General features: G+C 30.7%; 1 protein-coding gene across 1 annotated transcript in view; it reads left to right on the forward strand.

The window, feature by feature from the left end:
• Positions 1 to 16481: 16481 nt before the first annotated feature.
• LOC100572650 (Krueppel-like factor 6) overlaps positions 16482 to 26893 on the forward strand; it is a 218314-nt gene continuing 207902 nt past the window's right edge. The window contains exon 1 of the mRNA XM_003242725.4: positions 16482 to 17371. Within this exon, the coding sequence (XP_003242773.1) occupies positions 17270 to 17371 (102 nt within the window). The 5' untranslated portion in view covers positions 16482 to 17269. The remainder of the gene's footprint in view (positions 17372 to 26893) is intronic.

Consider the following 26893-nt stretch of genomic DNA (forward strand, 5'->3'; position numbering starts at 1 on the left):
CATACATAATATTGTGTAAATAAATAAAATTTATCTCATAATAAAATCAAATGTATTATTTAGTCAATAATTTTAAAGTTTATAAACATATTATATTATATTATAAAAGTATATTGTTATATTACACTTTAAGCATAGTTACATCTAAAAATGTAGGTATAATGGTTTATATAAATTAATAAACCAATATAAAGGTATCAATATTTTTTTTATTTATTGTTAATTAAAAAGGGATAATGCTCAATTAAAGTTGTGTCATTATACAGGATAAAGATTAATTGTTTAAAGTATGTTTAATAGATTGGACTTGGAAAAAAAAATCATTATTATATATTTTTATTATTTTAGATGTATGTTATCATAAAGTGAATATCTCATTCAGCGTGTTACGTGATATTATGTTTAGATTAGATCGTGTAGTTTAATTTTTTGGACATTCTTCGATTACATGTTATTTAATAATATAGTTATGCACATTATGTTCCAGGTAAGATTTGAATATCGACTAATTAAAAAAAAGTGTCATATGTAAAAGTTTGTGTCAAACTCTGACTTCGTGGTTCAGTTAAGGTAGTTAAGTTGATGGCGATATTTTGGAATCTGCTGAATTCAGTAGCATTTCATATATTTATGTATTTGTTTGTTGTTTGTAAGCTGGTATATGAAGTTCCAATAATTTTGTCCAATTGAACGCACTATCAGAACAAGATATAGTTATTAGTTGAAATGTTTTTGATTTTATTGCTTAAGATGTACTGTCGTGGATGATTCGTTAGCTATTTCATTGCTATATAGGTAGTTTTTACAAAAGTGTCTTTTACCAAGCTTTAACTTTTTTATATGACAATATTTTTTTTTTTGATTTTACGCACTTATATTCTGAATCAAAAATTTAAGTTTAAATATAAATGTATCAACTAAAATAGAAATATTGGAAATTCACAACACGTTTTATTGTTATGTTTATTATAGTAAAATACAATTATATAATCGTATGATGTTTCTAAAATTTACGTGGTTTATGGAAATTATGAACTACCATACCTATAGGTACGTTTTGTATGAGCTTATTAATTCGTCAATTTATTGAAGAATATGCTAGTCTTTTGTGGAGTTTATAAGTATTTAGGAAATGTATTAATACCTATATTATATTTAATAATATACCTAGTGTAATATTTAATAGAAGCAGAAAATAATAATAGAACGCTAGTTATAACATTACAAATTGGTTATCTCAATCGTAATTCTACGATCAGGCAAAATTCCATGTACATATTATGATAGTATTATGTTTAACAACACAGTTTAAAGATCATCGGCCAGTTCGACAATACTGGTTAGGTAACACAGATTTAATTCCTGTAACTGTTTTATAAAATATGTATAACTTTTATTTTGATTAACAATATAGGTCTGTACAGCTCATCGGATAAAATTACGACTTATTTTATTTTCTGGTATATTTACTGACGGTTTCTACTGCTATCTGAAAGTATTACTATTCACTTTTTAAACGCGTAAACACTGAATTGGTTGCAGGAAGGAAATATAATTTATATTGTATCGTTTATTATATTTATGAATACACGAAATTAGTTTTAAATGTTTTAATATCTCGTACATCTAACTTCTCAATGCGTAATAAACAATGATACTCCACCACAGTAGTTGTTTTCGTCTGCGTACTCTTATGAAAATTAATTAATTTACAAATAAGTAAAGTTGTCTGTTAACTTTCAAGATGCGTAAGCTACACTTTGAGGTATAAAGACTCCCTTTTTATCGGTTGTAGTGGGACTAACTAAACCCTTTTATTTTCAAACTTTTGAAATCCATGCACATTTAAATAAATGTCTACATACGTTAGAAACTACTGTAAACCGTAAAAAGGCTGAAAAACTGTTTTGTTGGACGCAACTTTATTTTATTTATCATTTTTGAACAAAAACTAACTTAGCTTCAAACTGCTATTTATTCCCGTATATTTCAAAGAAATGGGATTGTATATTTTATATTATTCATTATAGAATTGATATTATTGTAAATATATTAATCCAACTAAAAACAGCATAGGTATATGATTTTGAAATTTAAACTTCGCTGTTGTAATATTATTGTTTTTGTTGTTTTTGTTGTATTTTTTTTAAATTTCTGTTATTATAAAACTTTGATATTTGTCTTAAAGTATTCTTAAAATGAAAATCATATTATTTTGATGAGTAATGTTGCTCATCAAAAGTGTGTATGTGATAAATATTATCACCCGCACTATAGATAATGATGTGTGGCCTAAGATTAAACTTTGGCCTTGCGTAATATTGAATATTGTTCTATAGTATTATACCTATACCATAATCATAAATGTATTTTCATTAGTATCAATAGTATTGTATAATACTACAACGTATTGTATGTGCATTGATTCAATGCATTGCTAACCATCACTGTACTTAATCAATGCTATAGGTAGTACTATCAATAGTATGGTTTATTATTAATTGTCCTTGATAGTGTGTGGCTCTGCAACTGTAAATAATACCTATTTAAAATATTATATACGTCACGTTATTTAATCAAAAAATATTTTTAAACAAGTAAATCAATAAGCGTCATGAGAAACAAATTATAGGTTATTTATAACAGAAGATATAATATTATATTATACTTCCTGAAAAAATGTCAAATGTCGGTAGGAAATGAAATTTTAATTTTAAATAAAATAAAATTATGTTTATAGGTATGCATTATATTATACTATAATTCGTACTGCATGCATAACAACAATTTAATAAAAATGAAGTGTGATCGTTTTTAATTTAATATTGTACTGAATTTCAATATATAATTAAATATTCATATAGCTAATATAATTTAGCTCTGTATATAGGTTTGAAAAAACAATTTAAATCGTAAATTGAAAAACATATAATAATTTTAATCTATTGATATTATAATGTAGTTCATATTCGTAAGGAGAGTTGTATAAATGTATACGCGTGACACACACTCACACATATATTATATTATATACAGTTAATTTAAACTAATACTCTGGTCGTTCTAGATATAGTGAATTTTATTCATCTTAATATTATATATACTAAACACGACGTGGGCTGTTGGAGGCACACTCGAGTACTTGCATCCTAACAGTATATTATTATGTGAGTTATACATATATATATATATATGTATATTGTGTGTGTGAGAGAGAGAGAGAGAGAGAGAGAGAGAGAGAGAGAGAGGCAGAAATAGAGAGACAGAGACAGAGAGATACATACACATATGCCACTGTATTTATGAATAAGAAAATTACCGAACGGCCGTCTTACATATATACATAATAATATGTGATATGTGCATACTTACGTACATACTTAAATCCACCTAGAAATAATAATACGCACTGCTGCAACACATGGGCCGGAGAGCCACGCGCGTTCTCCACGGATTACATATTACACATACAATATACGTATTGTTTAAACGAAATTTCGGCGCAAACTAATTACACAGACACACTAAGTATAGATATGTATATGTATGCATGTATGTATGTTTTATGTACATAATATGTATAATATGTATATTATGTATATTTGCATGCACTTACAATGTATATAGGTATTATATGCGAACGTAATGTGAGTTTTTGTACTGCATCGCGCACCGCCGACGCTCCCGGATCAACTTGCACGTGTTCCTATTGAAAACGGTTATTTTTTTCTACCGTGGTACACATATTGAAATTTAGCCCACCAATTTTAGGCTTAAGGTGCCAAAATTCAATACCTACAATGTAATGTGTTTTTGACATTTATGTATAATAAATCACACGTGACTTGGATATATATTTTTTCTATAGATAACTTAAAATATAATATGTATTATAAATATTCAAATTTCATAAATATTTCATAAGTAAAGAACATGTTTTTTTTTTTTTAAATGGTAGAAATTAATAAAAGTACACATGTTTTCAATCGACTGCCGCATCTAATGGAGTTTTTGACTAATAAGTTGCTTATATTCATATTATACAAATCACGCGTCGCATTTTGTTTAAAAAATAAACATAGTACTTATAGGCTTGGAACTATTTCAAAAATGCGATAACATTTATTAAGAAATATGCTGTGCAATATTTTTTATAAATTTATATTCATACTACGTGTTTGAAACGTCTTTAATAACAATAGTACATGATTGTTTGATTTAAATCAAATAATAATATTTTCAAATTCTTTCATACGAAAGAAATGGTTTACAATTTTAAAGTACATAAAAACATGTTTTAATTTTACTGTATTATTTTATATAATATAGGTATTGGTACTAAAATGAGTAATTCAAAAGTAAAAATTTTCCAGTAATTTTCAAAAGCGCCATGAAAAACAAAAGAAAAATTAAGGAAAAACGGGATTTTTTTGGTTTTTGTCGTAACTCTAAAATAAATGACCGTAGATATGTGAAATTTTGACTGAATGTTTATATCAGCATTTTCTATACACCATGCCTTTTAAAAAAATATTTTGTCTTATTTTGAGCTGTTTAGGAACATTTTCAGTTTCAAATTTTTTTAGTTTTTGATCTATAAATTTCAATAAAACTTTATTTGATGGGTAAAAAAGTGTGAAAATTTAATGCAAGGCTCCTGATATATTGTTACAACAACAGTTAAATATTAAAAATACATAGGCACAATTTTTTTTATAAGCATTTAAAGTTCGAATTTCGACAAAATGTATCAAATTTAAAATTTAACAATTATTTTGTAGTTAAAAATTTATAAAATGTTCAACTTTTATAGCTAAAGATTAAAAATTTAAAACAAGGTTCCGCGTAAATAGATTATAATATATAAATTACTTTGTTCACAATAATATCATCAAATATACTTATAGTAATATCATACGCTGACAAACCGTCTCCGCTCAGAATCGTTTTTCTTATACAGTGATATGATATCATTGAATTCAAATTTAATACCATACATTACAGTGACCCACCTGTAATCTACTGAACAGCAGAGCGACACCCACTTGCCCACCTTTTTTTTAATCGTCAAATTTAAGATTAAAACAAATAGTAGTTTTATTATAGAAAGAACATAAGTGTTATAAGATTACCTAACATATTTTCACCGGTTAAACTGTATTCTCTGTAATTGCGACCTTGTCATAAAACGTATGAAAATAATAATAATAATAAATCAGCACAATGAAATGCGTTGTTATCGATTATTAATAAAACTAAATGTATGAATTGTAAAAGGTGGATCAATAATCACTGGTCATCCTTAATTTTTAGAGCAAAAGATATTTGTTTTTTTGTACACACCTAAAGTGTCCTAACTCCGATTGCAGTTATTATTTAATTACAATGTTGTTCATCTAAATCAGTGGCTCTCGATATTTTTGGGGACTCTACTCCGATTGATTTTAACGTTTACATTATAAGTAAATACAATACAATATAAGTAAATTATACGTATCAATAAATGTAATTTTTGCAGTGAAGAGAGAGGGGGTGGGTTGAAGTGAAGACTCATGAGTTTTTGGAGTCTGCTTAGATTTTTTTTGGGTAAATGAGTATACATAATATTGTTAATTTTATTTTGGGTTCACAATTAAAAAAATAATTACCTAGGTACCATTTTTGCTTAATATAAACTAACAAAAAAAACATTTAATATATAGTCTTACAGTATAGATAACACTATGAATAACTAACTTGAAAGACATGGAATAATAACAATAATTAGTAAACTTTTATCATAAAAATCACTTGCAAGTTTTAATATTTATATATGATATACAATACCTATGTATTATATCATTGTAATCATAGCTGTGATTATGCATTTAAGATAATTGGGGGGGAGGTGAAGTCAGGTTAATTTAGGTTTGATGGCAAAATAAGGTATGGGTGGGGATATATAGTCACGCTCAAATAGTTATAGTATATTATGTCGTGTTTATTTCTTTATATGCGGTATGGTCACTACTATATAATATAGTTTTCATACGACGTGAATATACCCTTGAGCGTTTTCTCTAATTATTTTCGTAAATGTTTATGATATAATAATAATACTTATACAATATATTCAAAACGAATAACAATCTATGTATACGTTATAATATTCATAATATTATTATATTTAGACGAGTGTGTGTGTAAATGTCCTCCTCCTCCTCCTCGCATTTGATCATTATAATATAATACGTTAGCAACTGTATAATATTATTAAGAGTCACACACACACACACACACACACACACACACACACACACACACACACACACACACACACACGCTCGAAAAAAAGGACGCAGTGATAGCTATAGTGAGTAGGAAGGAGTTGAGACGGACGAGTGTATATGTATTTACGCGCGCTTATGTGTGTGTTTGTAGTGTATATAGTACGTCCCGTCGAAACGAGTTTCATGACCCCAACGCGAGATTCCTTAACCCGTTTTGCGAATACCACATGGAAAAAAACAATTCTATCCTCCGAGGAGTACGCGTTATCGGCATGCACAATTAATATAATATTAAATAAAATATCGGAACGAGGGCTCCTTCGCCGCCGTACACATATGGTTTGCCAACAATCATGTTCGATTTTGTCGCCGGCTTCGTATCTCGTCCCCGTTATTATTGTTGTTAAATTGTTGTCCGATCAGATCATTGATGATTGGGCAAGCTGACGATCGCGACGATGGCCACGCGATCGATTATTATTACATAGGTACTTGTTTAATATTATATTATTATATATAGGTACTTGTGCAGTTATGCAACGTCGGCGGCGGCGGCGTCGACCTCCGCACGCACTTTCTATGAATGAACAACCGCCGCCGATGCGTGCCTGTTTGACCGACCAGTTGCGTATTATTATTCTTCTTCTTCTTATTATTATTATTATTATTATCATAGGACATCGCACACAACGATAATAGTAATAATAATAATAATAACATATAAATATAATAATATACACGCCGTTTTATATTGCATATTATGTCGTGTAAGTACACCGGTACGCATTTATGCATGTCCCGGCACAGTACACACCGCTGGCCGTGGAATGCACTTATGTACCGACGTGTGAGGTTTAGTGTAGTGTTTGATTAGATGCAAGATACGTATAATAGTATTATTATTTCAATGATAATAATATATTATGCACTTGTATGCGCATTCGGACGACACCCCCTGTGCCAAAAGTTGCGAAGTATTGAAGATAGGAAATTCGCTAACAAACATTCGCATTACTAATACGAAGTAGTTCATCCAGCACGCTCACTCCCTTTTTTCTTTAATATTGCAGTTGTTTAAAATCTGAGTTATGCAAACATTAAATATACTTACTTGAATACCGTATTTACAAATTACTAAGATTTCTTATACTACTCAAGGAGTCCCCTGTCCTGTGGTCTGTGAAAGTAGAAACTTCTGTTTTTAAAAATAACTTTTTTACTGTAGATTATTTAGCAGATAATTGTACTGAACATTTCGACGTATCTAAATCAAAATGTGTACGTGTAGTTTTTAAGTCATTAAACATTGTGCATTTAGGTTCAGAAGATATGAGGACTATGATGAGTTGACGATTATTGTAATTAATATTAGTCTATATCAACATTTAAAATTTGTAAAAATGGTCCAAGTGTTTATAACGAGGTTTATTATGTCACTAGATCCGATATTATATTTATTATTTATTTTTGTAAACCCATTTTTAAAGAAAATATTATCCTTAGTATATTAACATTTTCATAGCTGAGAAACTACTCGTTCAAATTTTGAATTAGGTACATAAAAATTTGAAAAAAAATAATACACTAAATGATTTATAGTAAAAATGGGGGGGGGGGGATTTCTTCTTACAAACAGAAGTTTTTAAACTAAAAAACTAGGTTTTACTTAACCACAGGACAGTCTTCAAGTATTCTAAAAAATCTCAATAATTTTAAAATATCGTCTTTAACTTTACTTATTTTCCAAGCCTTTCAGTCAATATTCCTTTGCCTAGTTTCATCTGCACCCTGGTACTTAACCAATAAAAATCTCCACAAAGATCTTAAAGTCCAAAATCTTAATCAAATCTCCAAATTATATTGGACCAGATTTCACAATAAACTTCAACAACACACCAATCCACTAATCTCTAAATTATTAACGAACACACTCCCCGATAATCCATGCAGCGGACTTAAAAGAAAATGGTGTAGAGATCTGCTTCTTTAGTAGGCGAGCAGAATAAGTGCTGGATGTTGTTACTAGGTAACACCTTTCAAATTTTAAAAATGTTCATTGTTACTGTCACTTTATAGGGTGTTACTACTGGGTATATTCCCTAATCTTATTCATGTCAACTTATTTTTACTATCAATTATCAAACCTACTTATTGTTCATAAAAATTGTAGAGATTGTAGATATATTTCAATATAATAATAATAAAAAAAAAACTTTACGTATTAAAAAAAAAGTTACTTTACAGCTGATATTTTCGAAATTTCACGAAACAATCATAATAATAATAAACATTAATAGGTAGGTATGCATGACATTATATTATATATTACGAGAAATCGAAAATCGAAATACCTACCTAATAAAGACGTATAATATGACTGCGCTATGAATTCGTGTGCGGCGGTGTTCATACTCAATATTTTTTCGCTCCATGTTTTGTGAATAGGTAAGCCTACCTTTTTCGAATGTTTTGAACTTGTAAATTTCTAACCGAGCGATAATCCACATGTAATTTTCGAGCACTTTAACTGATTGAAAAAGTCATAACATATTATTATAAATGAAAATCATTTGTACCATACTTTTATTTTGAATACCCGACATTTCATTATTCAGCGTATATTCTGTTATAAATATTATATATACTTGAAAAATACACTACAGATTGACATTGAAAAAAAGCTAATAGAGGGATGACAGAATTACCTATGTAACGGCAATGATTATAATTTATAATATGATGTACCTGCCTGGACCCCTAAAAAATAGGTCAACACCAAACCGTAATTTTATTCGTATTATTAAAGTGAATTTTTCAGTTTTACCAAAATATTATGATCTATACCAATTCGTATTTATTTGAAATTCTTAAGGATTTGTCAAAAATAATTTTATAATATGTGGAAAAAAATTAAATATAATATATTTTTAAAACACCGTAATTTTTTTTTTTTTGTAAATATATTATATTATGCATTATTATTTTTATGTACAATATGGTATATTATGCATTATACATAAATTAAATTTGTTGTACCTTCATATACGAGTATTAAACACATTTATATCATAGGTATATATTATAATGTATAGTTCAGACACACAGCTTCTATAGAGTACGCACTGAGATCGTCTAAAAATATATCGTGTCCCCATAAAGTAGATGAATATTACTCCGCTTATATATATTGGTTATATAATATTTTGCGTAGGAAACAGCACAGTAACATAATAACGTAGCATTATTATTACTTACGATAGGTACTTAAATCCATTTCGCAAGTGCGGCTGGGATGGTATTTATGGCTGTGTTATTTTGTTTGAAATTAGTTACAATGAGTTAATGTAAAAATAGTAATAAATGATAATAGCACGCGAATCGGCACGCTCGTATTTTTCACAGCCATTATAATATAGGCGACGTCGGGCGGCAACAGCAGCGTCGCGCTGACACATTTGGTCGTAAATAACTAACGCGCGTGGCAGACGGATGGTGACCGTCAACCGACTATCCTCCGCAAAAAAAAAGCGAATAAATAAAAAAAAAAATCGTTTTGCAGTTATATTATTATTATTATTATTATTATTATGATTTAATACGTCTATCATTTTATTGATTTCGATAACGGAATCAAGATATTATAATAAAGACTTTAGAGGAATAGATTTTTTACATCTAAAAAAAGAAATTTGCATATTAGTTTAGACTCTTGTCAGAGGTCTTGGCTTCGTCCCCTCCTAAATGCACTGTAATATTTATCTCAAATCTAGATAAGTCTAAACTATATAATATGGTATATGACAGGGATCGCCTGCAACCACATATAATCGATCTTAAGAGAATATTGGTCGATCGTATTGATTGTACTAATATTATTTGATCAAATACGCTTTGGGCGTCCACAAACATTTTTCTTTGGGGGACAAAGATAGTTTAAAGAATAAATTACGATTTTTTTATAAAGAAAACTCTTAATTTTAATAAATTATATTATGATATTATATAGCTCTAAAATTTACAAATTATAGCATTATACATAAATAATTATATATTATATAAATATAATATATATAAATATAAATATAATATAAACGTTTGGGGAGAAATTGCCAGCTTCGCATTCGTAAATCTTGCCCAATTCGTACTTAATCTTAAACGCGCTTTAACGTTATATACAAAGTAAAATATTTATTATCGAAGAAAAATATATAATTTTTCGATGGACAATTAATAACAAAAGAGTATATATTATACAATATATTATTATGCTGCGTGTAATGATATCAATAATATACCTAAATAATTAATAAATATTGGCCGATCACCAGGTACGTTCAATGTAGCTCACTTGTTTGAAAAGGTCTACAGTTACATAGTTGTATGATGAAATTGACTTGTTTATTGGTCATTAATACGTTATAAGGATACTAGTATATAATATAGCTATATCATCCAATTTCCATGTATTTTTGTCAATTGTTAAAATAATAAGGATGCATTTCACATATATTGATTAAATTATGTAAATGCGATTCATTAGTAAGGTACTAAATCTGAATTAAACGAACTTGCAATTTTATGTTTTAAAAAAAAATCTATAGACGTATCTACCATTAGTATACCAACAATAAGATAACAAATTATATTGTTTGCGGGTTGCAATCATAAAAGGAGAAAATAAAATAAAGTGTTCACCTTCAAGTAAAAACAATAGATCTATTGTATTATGTTCGATGTAGTTCAGTAGTTATTTATTATTATATATTTTATTATTGTTAAAGTATTTTTTTTTTAATTAATCTCATTCCGAAAGGCAGAAAAGAAAGTCATATAGGACTACATAGTATATGTGTTCAATATAGGTATACGAGTAGGTAATTGCATATAGATGCTTTTAATATATTTTGTATATATGCCTAAGCCCGGATTAAGGGGGGGGGGGGGTCCAGGGGGACCATGGCCCCCGAGCCTCGATCGTTAGGGGCCTCAGATTCGTCGATTATTTTTTTCATTATAGGCTATAACACTGCATAAATCAGCTAAAAAAAATCGATGATTATTTAGCGAGGAAAAAAGGTTGTAAATTATAATTTATAAATAAAGTTATTATTCATTATTTATTGTTATGTACCTAATACCTAAAAAGCCATGTAGGAGATAAAAAAAATGAAATATATATAAAGGTAAATTATTGTATGTATTTATTTTATATAAGTAAATTGCCTATAAAATAAAATACTGGGGATAATAATATAATAATATTATATTATATAACATCATACTTTTAATCAAGAGAGGATAAAAAGCTTTTGTCAATTCCATCACAAGCTAAATAGACCAAACATTATGTTTTATAATAGTATTGATTTTAAGACCCGACGTTTTCAGTCGATTAAATTTAAAAACCAAAAGCAACTAAAGATCAAACTAAGAACCTATTAACTTTCACGGACGAATGAACGGAACAAAACTTGGTATCTTTGAACCACAAATTTTCTTTTTTGCTTGTTTTAGACGAAAGCACAATTTATTTAAAGACTATAATAGTGTGTTCCAATTAAAAAAAATAATCCAAAAATTGTTAAAAATTAGCCTGTTCATCAATATGACACATACGTGGCGTTAAATTTAACATTAAACGTGATACCTATTAGATATTAATGCCATTTGAATCTTTAACTTCCTAAATGGTCTATATATTTTTACAATAATAATATATACATATAGTAGGTAGAGTTATTATAGTTTGTAGTTTTGTACCTATTTAATATTTTAAAATTATAACAATAATTATTTAACCATAATAAAACAAAAAAGAGTTATCATAATAATAATATTGTAAATAGCTATAACGTTAGACAACATTATACAATATTAAATGAAACAACCAACAATGTGAAAACAACAAACTTTGATATTCCTCGACATGTATATAGTACTACGGAGTGTATCAAAATAAAATAAACTTTATTTTAGTTTTAGAACTGTTAGAAATTAGCGTATATATCGTACAATTAATTTAAATTTAATTATTTAAAACGTAAGAGTTTGCCACTAATACCGATTGTTCCATATTTAATAACATACACGTGCTGTGCTAACATCGGGTATTTCCTTACGTGATAAATCTCGACATTAATATTTTGATGTTGTAGAAAAGTCAAAATGTATTTTCATATTGTAATTTAGGTATATTATTTAACCGTATCCGTCATTCTGTGCCATATATTTTTAAATTGTTATTGAGAAGACAGTACTTACTTTCTTATATAATATTGCATTTTTACACCGGTTTTCACTGAAATTTGTTGTACCTACATAATTTGCGTATTTATATAAGTGTATTTATATTTTACAATGTTCGTGTTTTGAAAACAAATACTTTATTTTATTACGATGGTGGAAAAATAATTGCATTCTTTCGACAATATAACTATAATAAAGTTTACCAACATTGTGAACATTATACAAACAATGGTTGCAAATATAAATAAATTGAGCAGTAACCTCAAAATAATCTTTAATAATTTTTTTTTAGGTTTTTTATTTTTATTTTTACCATTAAGTATAAATATGATGAGTTGTCTATATTAGTTGCATACGAGGAAAAAATATTTAGGATATTTAAAGTTCATGGTATATAGGTAAGAATAGGTTATATATAATACTTTATATGAATAAAATTCAACAAGTCATGGTGATTATATTTTTACTGTAATTAATATTCTTTAAATACGGGTCATATAGGTATACATTATTATTATTATTATTATTATTATTATTATGATACATTGTGTAATTAGATTCTTTATATATATAATATATAATATATTATATATAAACAATAGGCTTTGACAATAATAACATAATATCATAACCGTCCTATCATTTACATTGCTCCTGAATAAAATGTTCTTCATTAGGTGTCATTGACTGGTACTTTCACTTTACATTTGTATTCTTAGGAAGACTTAACTACTAATAATTATGTGGCATTTAAAACAATACAAGTTCGTGTTGTTTATTACTCTTTGTGTTTTTGCAATAATGACAAAAAGAAAGTCCATGGCATATTGACATGTCAAATCCGACTTTGCGAGACTCGACTGACAATAATTTCTGATTTTAAATCATTTCGACAAAAAGAAAAACTATGATCATTGGACGTCTCAATATTAATTTTTTTAATTTGTTGTTAAAAATTAGAAAATGTGGAATGTGAAACGTGTATATAGATTCATTTACGTGTTAAAAATTCATATTGTAATGTAGGTATTAAGTTGTTAAGAGTTTATAATAATATTATGTTGCATTTTTACATGATAAGTGATAACTATGGTTTCGTGTATTAACTTCAAATTAAAACACGTACCTACTTTATATTTTACAAGGTACAATATAATATCAAATTATAAGATCGATGTAAATGACACTACCTATAATATAATATTATGTTGATGTGGGATGCCTGCACCGTAATTCCCATAAATCAAGCAATGAAAAGTGTCTAACTTTTGGTAGTATTTCACTTGTAGAAAAAGGTTTGAGCATATAATAATGTGTTCAACGACAAATAAAAACATTAAAATTATAAAAATGTCAGAGGTACATAAAAAATGCATTTAAAGTTTTTAAATTATTTTACTAGATAATTTAATTTTTTTATTATTATTGACTGCAAGTAGAATTCCATTGCCATCATAACTATTCAGTGTGTGGTGTATTTGGTAATACATAATGCAATATGCAAGTAATTAATTTATGAACATACCTACAATGTATTAACCTCTAACATATATTTTATACACCAAACGTGAATTATTATATAGAATTCCACACGAACCTTTACTGAATAATATATTTAACTATTAAACCATTATATATGTCTTAATCTGGTTGAATCTGTCGTAACTCGCGCGTAAGGATTATCGTTTTAAGTGAAAATGTACGATTCATTGATAACGCGCTTGTTTATGGATAAAATATTGTTTTATGGGATACATAAAAATATTTTCGAACGCTATAAGTTATAGAATAATTAACAAACGTGGTTTATTGAAACAGGAAGTTATTAACATTTAATATTAATTGACGCGGAGAAAAGAATGTTCGTAAAAAAAAAACAATATAATATAAGCGATAAACAAATTAATATATAATTTTAGTACTTCACTGTTATTAGTCAGAGTACAGATAGTAATATTATTATTCCAACACCATAGCCGTGTGTGTGGTATAAACTGCGTTTTCGTGCATACCTATTATAATAGGTACACAATATAAAACATAAATATTGACGATAATCGATAATTATTGTAAATACTGCGTTGACGTGCGGTTTTCATGTGTGTGTGTGTGTGTGTGTGTGTGTGTGTGTGTGTGTGCGCGCGAATTTGTTACATTATTGAGGAAAACGTAGTGTTTGAATTTTATTTTTGGAACAGAAAAAACAAAACACGTGTTCGTCTGTCGCTGTAGGACACGTTAAACGGTCATCCATAAGCTGGTGCCGAATTTTTTTGGAGTATAAGGTGGTTACATGCACCTCACACTCTAAAAATAATAATATAGGAATATTATTATAACCGGTTATCATATAATATTATTATAATATTAAGTTCCCACCGCCGTCCGATGGTATACACGTGTACATATTACACGTTCATTAATGATATTATACATAATAATAATAAACTCGGCCTTATATCACCACTCACCTATTCTAACTATATCTAAGACGCATCATGTCCACTTGCAGCTAAGATGGATTCGATATAGTCTTCGATAGACGACACTGTGGAAAACCACATTCTTTTAGTTGCCCTCCTTCGGCAGCCAATGCAGTCCGCGTTTCGGTTGAGCCCCACGGTGCAGTAAATGTATGAGAAGTGCCTTTTCTCAGTCTAAGTGGGTGTTTTGAGGGATATTCTAAGTTTTCCCTGTAGATATATATTATTGTTAGGAACAGTACGACCAATAGAGACCGCGTGCTGCTCGACGTTGTTGATACAAAATATTAACATTTATATAATATTATAATAGGTATTTGTAGATTAAATAGTCAAACCAATAGATTGTTCATCATGTTTGAGTCAAGTGATTAACTAGTTAAAAAGTAAAATTTAAGGTAAAAAGTTATGTTTATTTTGACTTTTAACTTAACTAGTTACTTTTGGGTTTCGGTTAGTTTAAATACTAACGCAACTTAATTGTTTTTTAATTAACATAAAATTACTGAATTTTCAATTTTTATTTTAAGAAGTTGAGTTTTTATTTGGTTTTTAATTAAATTTTGTTTTATTACATTTCTATTTGATTTTATTGTTAAAAATATTTCGTGTATAATATTTGACATGAATTAATTTGTTTCAGTAACGAAATACTTTAAAAAAGTACTATTTACAAATACTGTATACAATATACTATATAGTTTTCAAGTTAGAAAACAAAGTATTCTAATGTTTTAAACAAAAAAAAAGCATTTTTCATCTTAGTAAAAGTATAAAAAATGTGTATTAACTTTAAATGTTGTCTTGTTACTGCAGATTAACTTAACTTAATTGAATTAAAAAAAATCATTGACTTTCCCAGCTTTAGATTGAGTTATATTATCTGGTTTATTATTAAGCTAAATATTATAATCTATATCAAAAATATAATATAGACGTAGTTTGGTTGCAACCTGCACGAGAGATGCTTATGACCAAAATATTGCGAACAGACTTTACATAGTTGCATATTATTACGTACTTCAGTAGGTACCTACTTGCATGATATATTATTATTATTAGTTATACCTACCTAAACAGGCCATATTATATTATAAATTACTAAATTACAATTAACACAATATTATATCATAGTATGTGATGTATAATAGGTGCGTACTGTATAGGTAATATTATATTATAAATACAAATATAAACATACAGAAACACTAACCGGATGTTATAATATTATTATTAGCATTAAACACTGCAGATTGGCGCGGGTGTTCTATTATAATATTATAGTGATACGAGCGGCTAGTGTAACACGATATATTATTATTATGACGTGTCGTCGTGGTGCTGTGGTGTTTTTTATTTAGAAAAAAAATTTGCAATATCCGGAGATTTGGCGGCGGCGATCGGGTCCCCGGTTGGTCTGGCCGGTAGATGGCGCTGTCGATGGAGGCCGCGCGCGCTTGGTCTCTACGCACAATCGAATATCGTATTCGTGTATGCGCGCGAACGGGTAAACTCGCCGCGCCGGCACCGGCGAAATTACAGTGTTCAGTCGCGAGCGAGAACACGGGCCACCACTTGCCGCTTCTGTACGCCATAAATCGTTATCCGTTGTGTTATTTTTTTCGAATTCTCGTCGCCTTGCTCGTTTTCGGTTTTTTATTTCTCGATTCGTACCCAATTTTTTTCCGTCAACGCCGGTATATATAATACGCGTCTAATGTATTATTATATATAGTGCTTTCCGCCGTGACGTGTTTTAACTGTGCAAAAATATATTATCATTATTATTAGGTGTTATCGTCGTTTTTTTTTAGTTTTTTTTATGATTATTATTGTTGTTAATACCTCGATAATATTGTAATATTATTATTATACCCTACATTAATTTTTGCCGAGTGTCCGATACGTTCGCGTAACGGCTTTTTCGCCATAATTATATTACCACCGTCATCTATCTAATACTTGTAGATAGATTCGGTCGCGTATTCGTTCGTATTACAATACTTTAATAATAATAATAATAATAATAATAATAACAGTCGATCGACGATGATGATGACCGTTTTCCCGGTGATCTAATATCGTATTGTATATATTACGCCGACTACACAATTATATTATTATCATTACACGTATACGCTGCGAATATATTGTTATATATAACGGATATTTTGACGGTGTAGACTGAGGTGTTCAGCTGCCGTTATCGACTCCACTGCAGCCGATAAGGAATACCGCAAGTTTGGACGTGCTTTCGACTACGCACCGACCATGGACGTGCTACCGAGCGGTAACATATTCCGGGAACTTCAAGACATACACGATACCGGTTATTTCTCTGCACATGTATCACTCGAGGATCACTGGCAACAGGTAATGCACTTGCATACGATTTAAGTTAAAAAAAACTTTATTCGAAAGCTCCCCAAAATTGTGTCAATAACGATGACATAATATAAACCTAACTTTGTATTATACAGGGGTTTAGGGTATGCACAAAACATATGATGTATATATACTATATTATAAGAATCTGAGTCACCTGTATGGTAGGATGTGTGATGTACTGATATCGATATATGTATATACAAATTCATCATGCGTAGGAACATCAAATTATATAGGTACCTACCTCATATTATTCCACATTATTTTTTTTAATTTTAACAATAATTGTATTCACACAATTGATTACATAATATTATATTATTTTGAACAATAGATGGGTTTTAGTTTAATAATGTTCAGGCAAATAGACGGATTGAAGGATCATCCCGCTCGATGAACTTCGGACGTTATTATAATAGGTAGTGTTTTTAAATAACGTCATTGCAGTAGCGAGTGTCCGCGCGGTCGCACGTGCGTCGCGTCCTTATGTAACAGCATATTATAATAATTGTATTTATCTCGTGTAGGTAGGTTCTAGGTACACACATTCCACCTTTCACGCATAATAAAAAAAATTCATGAAATTTCACGTATTGTTGTGTCACACGTGCACTCTTATACACGGGGTTGGCTGCAGTAGAGTATAATATGATAATTTTACCATAATAAATTGCTTTTTTTCTCGTTGTATTTTCGTTGGAATTTTTTTAACTTGTTTTCCATCGTATGCAATTTTATTTTTGGCGCCTATTCTACTGACACGCGTGCCGTGGGTTTTGCTGCATCGCATTTTACGACAGCGATTAATTGTATTTCACCGATGTGATCAACTTATTCATCCGTTCGCCAATAACGTCACATAATTAAATAATTTATCATTATACCAGTATAATAGAACATTAACGTACAGTTTTGCGTGTTTGTAGTACACTTTGTACTGGGTACAAATTGTCGGTAATTAAGTAAACAAAAAAATCGTATTACTGTTTGTGGCTCATTTAGAAATGTTTACAACTTCTATCGTTAAAAAACCAGCAAAAAATGTGTAGGTATGTAACTAAAAATTTAAATTAAAAGTCGGTGATTGAAAACCTTTTATTTAATTTTTATAAATTGATAGTGAATACAGTGGGGCTGTTTTTGTGTTAAGCTTGATTCTATGTCAGCGGTTTTTGATTTAACGTATACAATTTTTTTTTAAACGCTACGCCGTATGTGTTGGTATGCATTATATTTATGTATATAATATAAACGTGTGTACTATTGTGTGTATGTGTACCTATGTGATTCATATACTGTTGTTATCAGAGGCACAGGCTGTAAAATAAATTACAAGTCCCGAGGAAACACAAACACACGTCTTTCTCGGCAACAAAATAACAAACGACAAAATTATTAAAAAAATTACAGTGGAGATAACTAATAGTAGTAGGTTTTACTATAGTATAAAACGTCATATATATTATTTTTTTTAGTCAGTACGGTAATATATTTAGGATACATATAAAATATACATACGTGTTATTGAGTTAAAACTGCGTGTTTTATGAGTCGTTCTTAATGAAATTACAAAAATTGAAGGTCATTTATAAATTATAATAAAAGTTTATTCGGTTCATTTTTACTGCAATGAGAATCTGAATATCGAATAATCGTTTGTCCACCGAAAAGAAAAGTTTAATTCGAGCAAGTGATAAATAAAAATGCGATGCCACGAAACTCAATAGTTTTGAAATGCATTTTTTAATATCGTACAGTCGCATATTGTATTGGTTACGAGTAAGCAGTACATATTTTTAAAAATTTGTATTCATATAGTAAATTATATTAGATATATTAAATTGGTAGTAATAATATTATAGTAAGCCTTTTTTTCATTTAATACCATATACCATAAAATCGATATCGTTTGGTAGATGAATTATGATTTGTATGTTTATCTATTTAATCACTGACCAATAGTAGAATAGCAGACAGAATAATAGTAAAATGATTATTGTGACATTTGACCACAATCTATGGGAGACGAGTGAAACTATTCTAATTGTCGTGGTTCTCTGAACTAATAATATATCTTTAAATGCTGCACTGAAATGTAATACAGTGTTTATTATAATAATTGTATTGAAACAAAATGCCAGCAACAATACCGATAAACAGCGATTTATATCCCTGGAAAGGTCTCGTAGGCAATTGAAAAATATATCATTTTTTAATTAATTTAATTAAAAATGACCTTACATTTACACCATTAAATCTCATAGTTATGGCTTTCGTGTACGTATGTACAGGATTTTGGTAGGACAATTTATAATTGGTTTATAACGTAGAAATAGATTCGTTCATTCAGTAATTGTTTAATGGTACTTAGAAAAATATATGTGTTATATAACCAAACTACAAACATTGATAATGACATTTTATATTGTGGGCCTTACAAACACACAAATCCAATCTATTATCATAGGCCAACACAAACCCCCTAGTCACTTAAACATAATATAGTGGTATAATTTCCATTCCTATTATCTTTCGATTTAATCGGTAGTATAGAAAATATGGGTCGACCCGTATCTCGGCTCCCTTTGATATAATTTCAGTGGTTCAAAAGGCCTCGTTTGAAATCTAAGGAACACATTGTATTGAAAATCTCTGACACGATAATTTTGTGGAATGAAATATTTTATAGAAGGATACAACATTTACACAAAATGTAATTTACGGGTGCATTGTGTGTTGGTTTTTTTTCCGTTCATAATGATGATCAAGTTCAAAACAAATCGAAATCGGATGCTTAATGCGGTGGTTTACTGATGTAGGTACATTGATGTCTGCAGGTGGTTAATTGACAAACGTAGAATATCAAATTTTCGATACGAAACTGAATAATTTATCGTTCTTGGCACACTGTAGTCGTAGGAAACACGTTGTACAATATTATAGATGATGATGACGCACGTTGCTCACAGATCAAAATGCCGTCGACGACGTACTTAATGAATGACATTTTTCTCGTTTGTATGTACATAAATCATAGTATACTAAAATTACGAAATCCATTGATCGCTGAATAAAATACTACTATCAATCGCGCTTTGGATTCGCTTGATATTGAAAACCACACACAAACAATTCTAATTTACACGAATAGGAACACGATAAAGCAAATAGATTGTAACTACTAATTTTTGGAATCTCTTTTTCTCAGAATATGGTGCAAGGAACGATCGCTTGGAACCTAAATAAAAAAATAAAAACAGTTAGCAACAATTTCGAAAGATAGATTGGAAAATAGGTATAATATTACCTACCTATGTATGTATACAATTATGGTACTAACTATGTACTAGTGATATAGGTGTTATTAAAATATTGTCTCTATTCGCCAGGATAAAAATGTCGAATCATTGTGAATAGGTAGTAATACAGGTAATGCATGTATTATGTTCGATGATTTCGGGGGAAATTAGTGTTTGAGGGAGTGAAAACCTTATTTCAAGCGGGATCCCTCTCGATCTCTCTCCTCTTCCTTTCTCTCTTTCTGTATATCTTTTTTCCGGGGGATATCTCAAGACGTGATTGGGTTCCCTCTCGATTCACGTCGGTGGAGTGTATAATTATTGTATTTAGAGGTACATGTAGAATTTTCGGAAAAAACCTTGCAGAACCCCCATATTTAATATTTAATATTTGTCTCGTATAGGGTACCAGCTATATATAATGCAGTAGTAGTATAATTATACAAATATGTATATTAATGTATGCGATACACACACACACGTAGGACGGAAGGCGAGGAGAACGCGTGAGGACGACGTGCGTGCAGAGTTACTGTTGGGACGGCGGCGAGTGCGTTGTAAAACGGGCGCGCGGTAAAGCGATCTGAAAAGCGTCGGCAGGGGCGGTGTGAGCCCCGCGCGCTTTAACGGTGTCCCATTAACGCGGTGGTCGCGGGGTGGTGTGTGGGGGTGCGGCGAGGGAGAGGACCCCGGGCCGGATCGATGCGGCGGTGGTGGCGGCGGCATGTACAGAGCGGCAGCGCAGTTTTGGCGGGGCCGTTACAACCGGCCCTGCAGCAGTCGTGTATACGCGGTCTAGCTCGCGCGGTATACGTGACTCCGCGCGCTCTTCCCAAATATATTAAACCATCATCGTGGTGTATCGCACTTTTAGATAATATACCGATGCACTTGTCGAGTGTAAAACTGAACTGCACCAGTTCACGTTATAAAGTATATTTTTTAATATTTACGCACAAATTATACAATATGTATAGACAGACATTGCTGTTGCATCAGTGGCGATCTGAAGTCCAATCAATATTTTGGGAGTGGGGCAGATTACCTCCAAGCACTACGTTAACCAACTCGTTGAATTTTTTTATCAGTAAATTTCAATACATTTGCTGACATTTTTTAATTTTTTTTTTAAGATAACATTGTATTGATACAATTTTTAAATAATACACCATCTGGATGCGGGGCATACGATACACCCTTCCACTCCCTTAAACTCGTTATTTGACAATTTCTTCCAATACATTATCCCGTTTGCCACAGGTATCTGGCGATGACCACTGATATGGTTTCGCATCTGTTTGTTTTGCTAGACACATATAATATTCTATAACATTGAAGATTTATTATAAGATAGGTTTTTTCTAAAATGTGAACGCAGATTGGTGATGATTAAAATCATCTATTTTATATAGATTATTTACGAGTGAGTTGAATCTTATATACCTACCTACCTATTCATATAATATTTAGGTCAGTACCTAATAATGTAATATGATATGTTTGTCTTTTTCTAAACATTTTGAGATTACCATACACTTGGATTCATAATAATGTTATGTATATGATAATTATTAATTATGTTGCGTGTACAAAAACATCAACTATTATATTATATTATAATATTATATACATTATTATACGCACGGCAAGTTTTCTCACGGGTCGTCTCCGTCGGTTCTCGGACCGTCATCAATAACGTTACCGCGGTATACGCAAGTGGTGTGTGGTATATAATACACGTCGCAAAGGCGCGGTAATAAATAAATATTGTGCGTATTCCGATGGCTTGTACATAAAATATCCTTCCGGAGGTGCTCTTTTCGCGGTGTCAGAGGGATGCGATATTATATGATGGCGAATCGTCTCGTTTCCTCTATCCCACCGCCACGACCACTGCACTTTCTCCATACCTATTCGTATATTATTATTATTGTGCTCATACACTTACACAATGTGTACAATGATGAACGTGCATAATGTATATACGTGTATATACACATAATATAATATGTATTGTTGACGTAACTTGCGCCGCAGCACTATACATCATTCGCGCGAGCTAAATGATAAATGGGCGCGGACCTAGAGTATATACAAAGTACCTATACACTTTAAGTATCATATAGTGATGTGCGTTTTGTGCGCTCCCGCGTCGCGCGCGTACTTTAGGGAGGGAAAAGGGTTGGAGTGAGAGTGAGAGAGAGGCTAGAGAGCAACTGCTTTGGGATAAGAAAATGGGACTATACGCAAAGGCGACTCGTCTTGCGACGATGTCGACGACAGGTGGGCACAGGTGCGTAATACTTGATATATATATAATATAATATATACACATACAAGTGCACTTCTCTTGCCTATATATTATTATTATACTACGTACCTATGCACTGCGCGAACAGGATGTATACCGACGACCGACCCCCATAGTCAAAGAGTCCAATCGGAAAACCGGTAATACGTATTTCACCACCTCCTGCACCATCGTCGTCGTCAAATTCACGCAAACGCGTGTATATGGAGGTATATATAATATAATATATTGTGTTGGTGCCTAAAACGAGACCATTTGTCTCGTCGCCATCAACGCGCGGCGTGGTATAGCAATTTCGCCCGAAATCGTTTGTCAACCCTTCTCTCTTTCTGCGTCCTCTATTTCGAGGATTAATGCCATCTGTGATCTGCTCTATACCCGGCTCATTGTGCGTATATACGCGTGTACGCGTTCTCGTATATAAGTACCTACGGTTGATGTGTGGGCGGGCGCGGAAAAATAATAGCGTACGATTTTCTGAAAAATCTACCTCGAAAACGTTGTCGTCGGGCTCACGGCTGCAATTTTTCCTTCGCGTCGCCAAAGAAAACTGTCTGATAGCTTGTAAATGTTTATAAGATATATACGCGCACGGCGACGATATTTGTAATATAATTAATGATATTCCACCCACAGCGTCGTGTGAAATGCTCGTAACGACTTTTCCGACGATGTGGTTACTCGGTCTTTGGGTTAGGTTAATGATCTTAGAGCGTTAAACATGTATATTATTGAGTACGCGATTGAAGGAAATATTATTGTTATGGATGATCAACATTATATTTCTTTTTCGATATTATTTTTTTTGGTTTTTCAAGGTGAATAATATTATTTTTGTTTGAATTGTATAAAATTTTAATGCAGTTGTAGACTAATAATTGTGTAAATGTGTTGCACCAGTGGAAAAGTTTTGATTTGATGTTATGTAACACAGAACTGTCTATGAACAAATTTGCATAAACTGCAATTCTCTTTATTTTCTTCTCTTTGTTATAGTTCAAGAATAATATCATTCGTTTATGAAAAAAAAAAATGTTCATTGTTTAACAAGAACAATTTATAATATAGTTTAGATTAAATAAATATTTTTTCTTAGTGCGTTAGTCAAATAAAGTGATTGAATAATAATAATAATAATAATAATTGCCAGTTATAAAAAAAAAACATGATTTGCCAATGCTAAAAAATAAACTATAATTCTTAAGCATACCTACACTAGTCAAAAACTTTTATTTTTATCCAATCGAATTTGTCTTGTCCCACGTTTTATTTTTGCTCGTGAATTGCAGCATCGATCGTTACAAAAGGAAACATTGCCCTTTTAACTACAGAACTACTTAATAACTCTCACGTTTTCAACTCTAGCGATTTCTGAGAAGTCAGCACGCAAAAAGTGTCTGCGTGTTACGCACACATTTGGCTAGGGTCGATATTCTTATCTTGCTGAGTAATTGACGGATTTCTAGTACACTTTATCCACCATACGTATAGCCAAGGGGGAAAATCGAAAATCAGACATGGGCTTACGCTACATATTGTGTGCGGATAAGGCGCCAATCGAGAGGATTTACATTTTAAAATGCAGATAGGTATATGTTTTAAACATACGCGCCGCCGATGGTTATTTATCTTTTTTTTTCGAACATAGTACCCTGCTGCACGATTTATACATCTGAGTCGAAACGGTATCACACTGTTGTTTGGGATATTGAAAATATAAAATGCAATTTATGTATACTAATATATAATATATTTAATATATGTTTACTGCAGTAAAAGACGGTTTATATATTTCTCGGTAAAGTTTTTTTTTTTTTGCTAGGCACTGTGACAAAAAGTGGATATGCGCTATTTTCATTACACAGTCGATGACCTCTATACTGTTTTTTCTTAATCTTTACGACAATTTGAATAATAATTGACAAATAAATTGTGACGATTAGCTGCGTACTTAAACATTTTATCTGATACTAAATTATTCAATGTGACCGATGGATTTAAGTTCTGGGAATCACTTCTACTGCAGATAATAATAATGCATGGTATTAACTAGAATGGCATTTTCCGTTCATTGAGGATCACATTCTACTGATACGGTCGCTTCTTATCGGTTTATAACGTAAATCACTCGAAAGACAATAATTATGATTGTTAATTTTTTTTCAATTTCACTAGTCTCGTATATAATATGTATGTACATAATTATGGACGTATAATAAGGTATTGTAATTTTATTATTGTTATGTCGGTACCTATGTGTGTGTCTGTAAAGAGATACGATTGGAGCCGTCGCTTATTCAAATTAATCGTGAATTGACTATAAGTGGGTACTCGTGATTTTTCGAAATTAAATTTAATAATCGTCTCCAATTTATAGCTCAATGACACCTGTTTGGTTTGAAATATTTAGACAAAATACTATGTAAAACACATTATAATTGCTGTTAACTTTAATAGGTATAACACGGCCATTAATTGATTTAAATTTATATTGCTTGGCGTATACGCGTTTTCATGTTAACCAAGGTGGTTAATTACTTTTGCCCCTTTATATTATAAGTAGGTAACTAACCCACGAGGTTTTTAATTTTTCTTCATTTTTCGTCGAAATATAAACATCGTACTAACTTAAAACTACTACCTATTGTATGGATATAAAATATATAAACAACCATAAAGTGAGGAAACAGTTAAATATTAGATGTACATAATATAAAATCGTGTCACCTAATATTTTTATTACAATCTGATAAACACGTGACATGTGTTATTATATATATTTATCAGACGAATATATCTGAATAATTTCGGATCAACGGTCTGAATCGTATTCGTACGCGTATAACTTACGGATTATTTTCGTTGTTTTCGAGCGGTTTCGTGAAGTATAGGCGTATATAGTAAAACGTCGCGTGTAAATAATTTGTCCGGTCACACACATACACATAGATATACAATATAGATATACGTTATATACAGAGTGTTTTCCATATTTTTCAGTTCCAACCTCGTGGGAAAACGAGGGGCTCACTATGTATATAATATTACAAACCATCAAATTCATATATATTTTAAGTTTTTAGGTTTAGAGGAATATATAACATGATATACATCAATTAATAAAAGAATAATATTTCAAATTTATTGTACCTATAAACGTTGTATATGCGGCTTCCCTTGGTCATACGAACAAGTTTAGGTCTTTCATTCCATGCATATTTGTAGTGCAATTATTCAAATTAACTTCGTCAATATTTTGGCTCATCTACGTGGTTGATGACATCGGTGGTATGTATACAGTACCTTCAACATATCCCCAAAAGAAGTAAAGTCACATAGCGTTAGGTCAGGTGTCTTGTATAGGAAGCTAGATACAGTCAGCGCAAAGCATCGGATGGTTCATTTTGAATAGTTCTGTATTATATCATGAAATCAATACCACTGGACGTCTCTGGGTCGCCGGCCAAAACGGCGTTTAAAAAATACTAGGAAAACACTCGACCGCGTAGTAAATAACCGATTGAACCGACCGTTTCGGGCGTCAGCTTCCCGAGTCGTAGGTTTAGTACGATATTTGCGATAAATTTTCTAACCATAATAATATCATTTTATATTATATTATGTACTTATTGTATGAATGTGAATGTGATATAATCCGACGAGGTGATTGCATATAGGCGATGACAATAAAACGACGTCTGCTGCGTGCCTCGGAAATAGACACAATTATCGTTATTATTGTAAACGGGCTGAACATAACAGCAATTATAATATTGTTTGACGAAATAATTACGCTTTATTGTGTATAATAACACTTATATTATATATATTATACATAAATACATAAATTATACCTATCAAGTATAATATAGGTACTACTAATCGGCCGGGGAATTG

This window comes from Acyrthosiphon pisum, chromosome A1, assembly GCF_005508785.2.
Source record: "Acyrthosiphon pisum isolate AL4f chromosome A1, pea_aphid_22Mar2018_4r6ur, whole genome shotgun sequence".
NCBI classification, from domain to species: Eukaryota; Metazoa; Arthropoda; class Insecta; order Hemiptera; family Aphididae; genus Acyrthosiphon; species Acyrthosiphon pisum.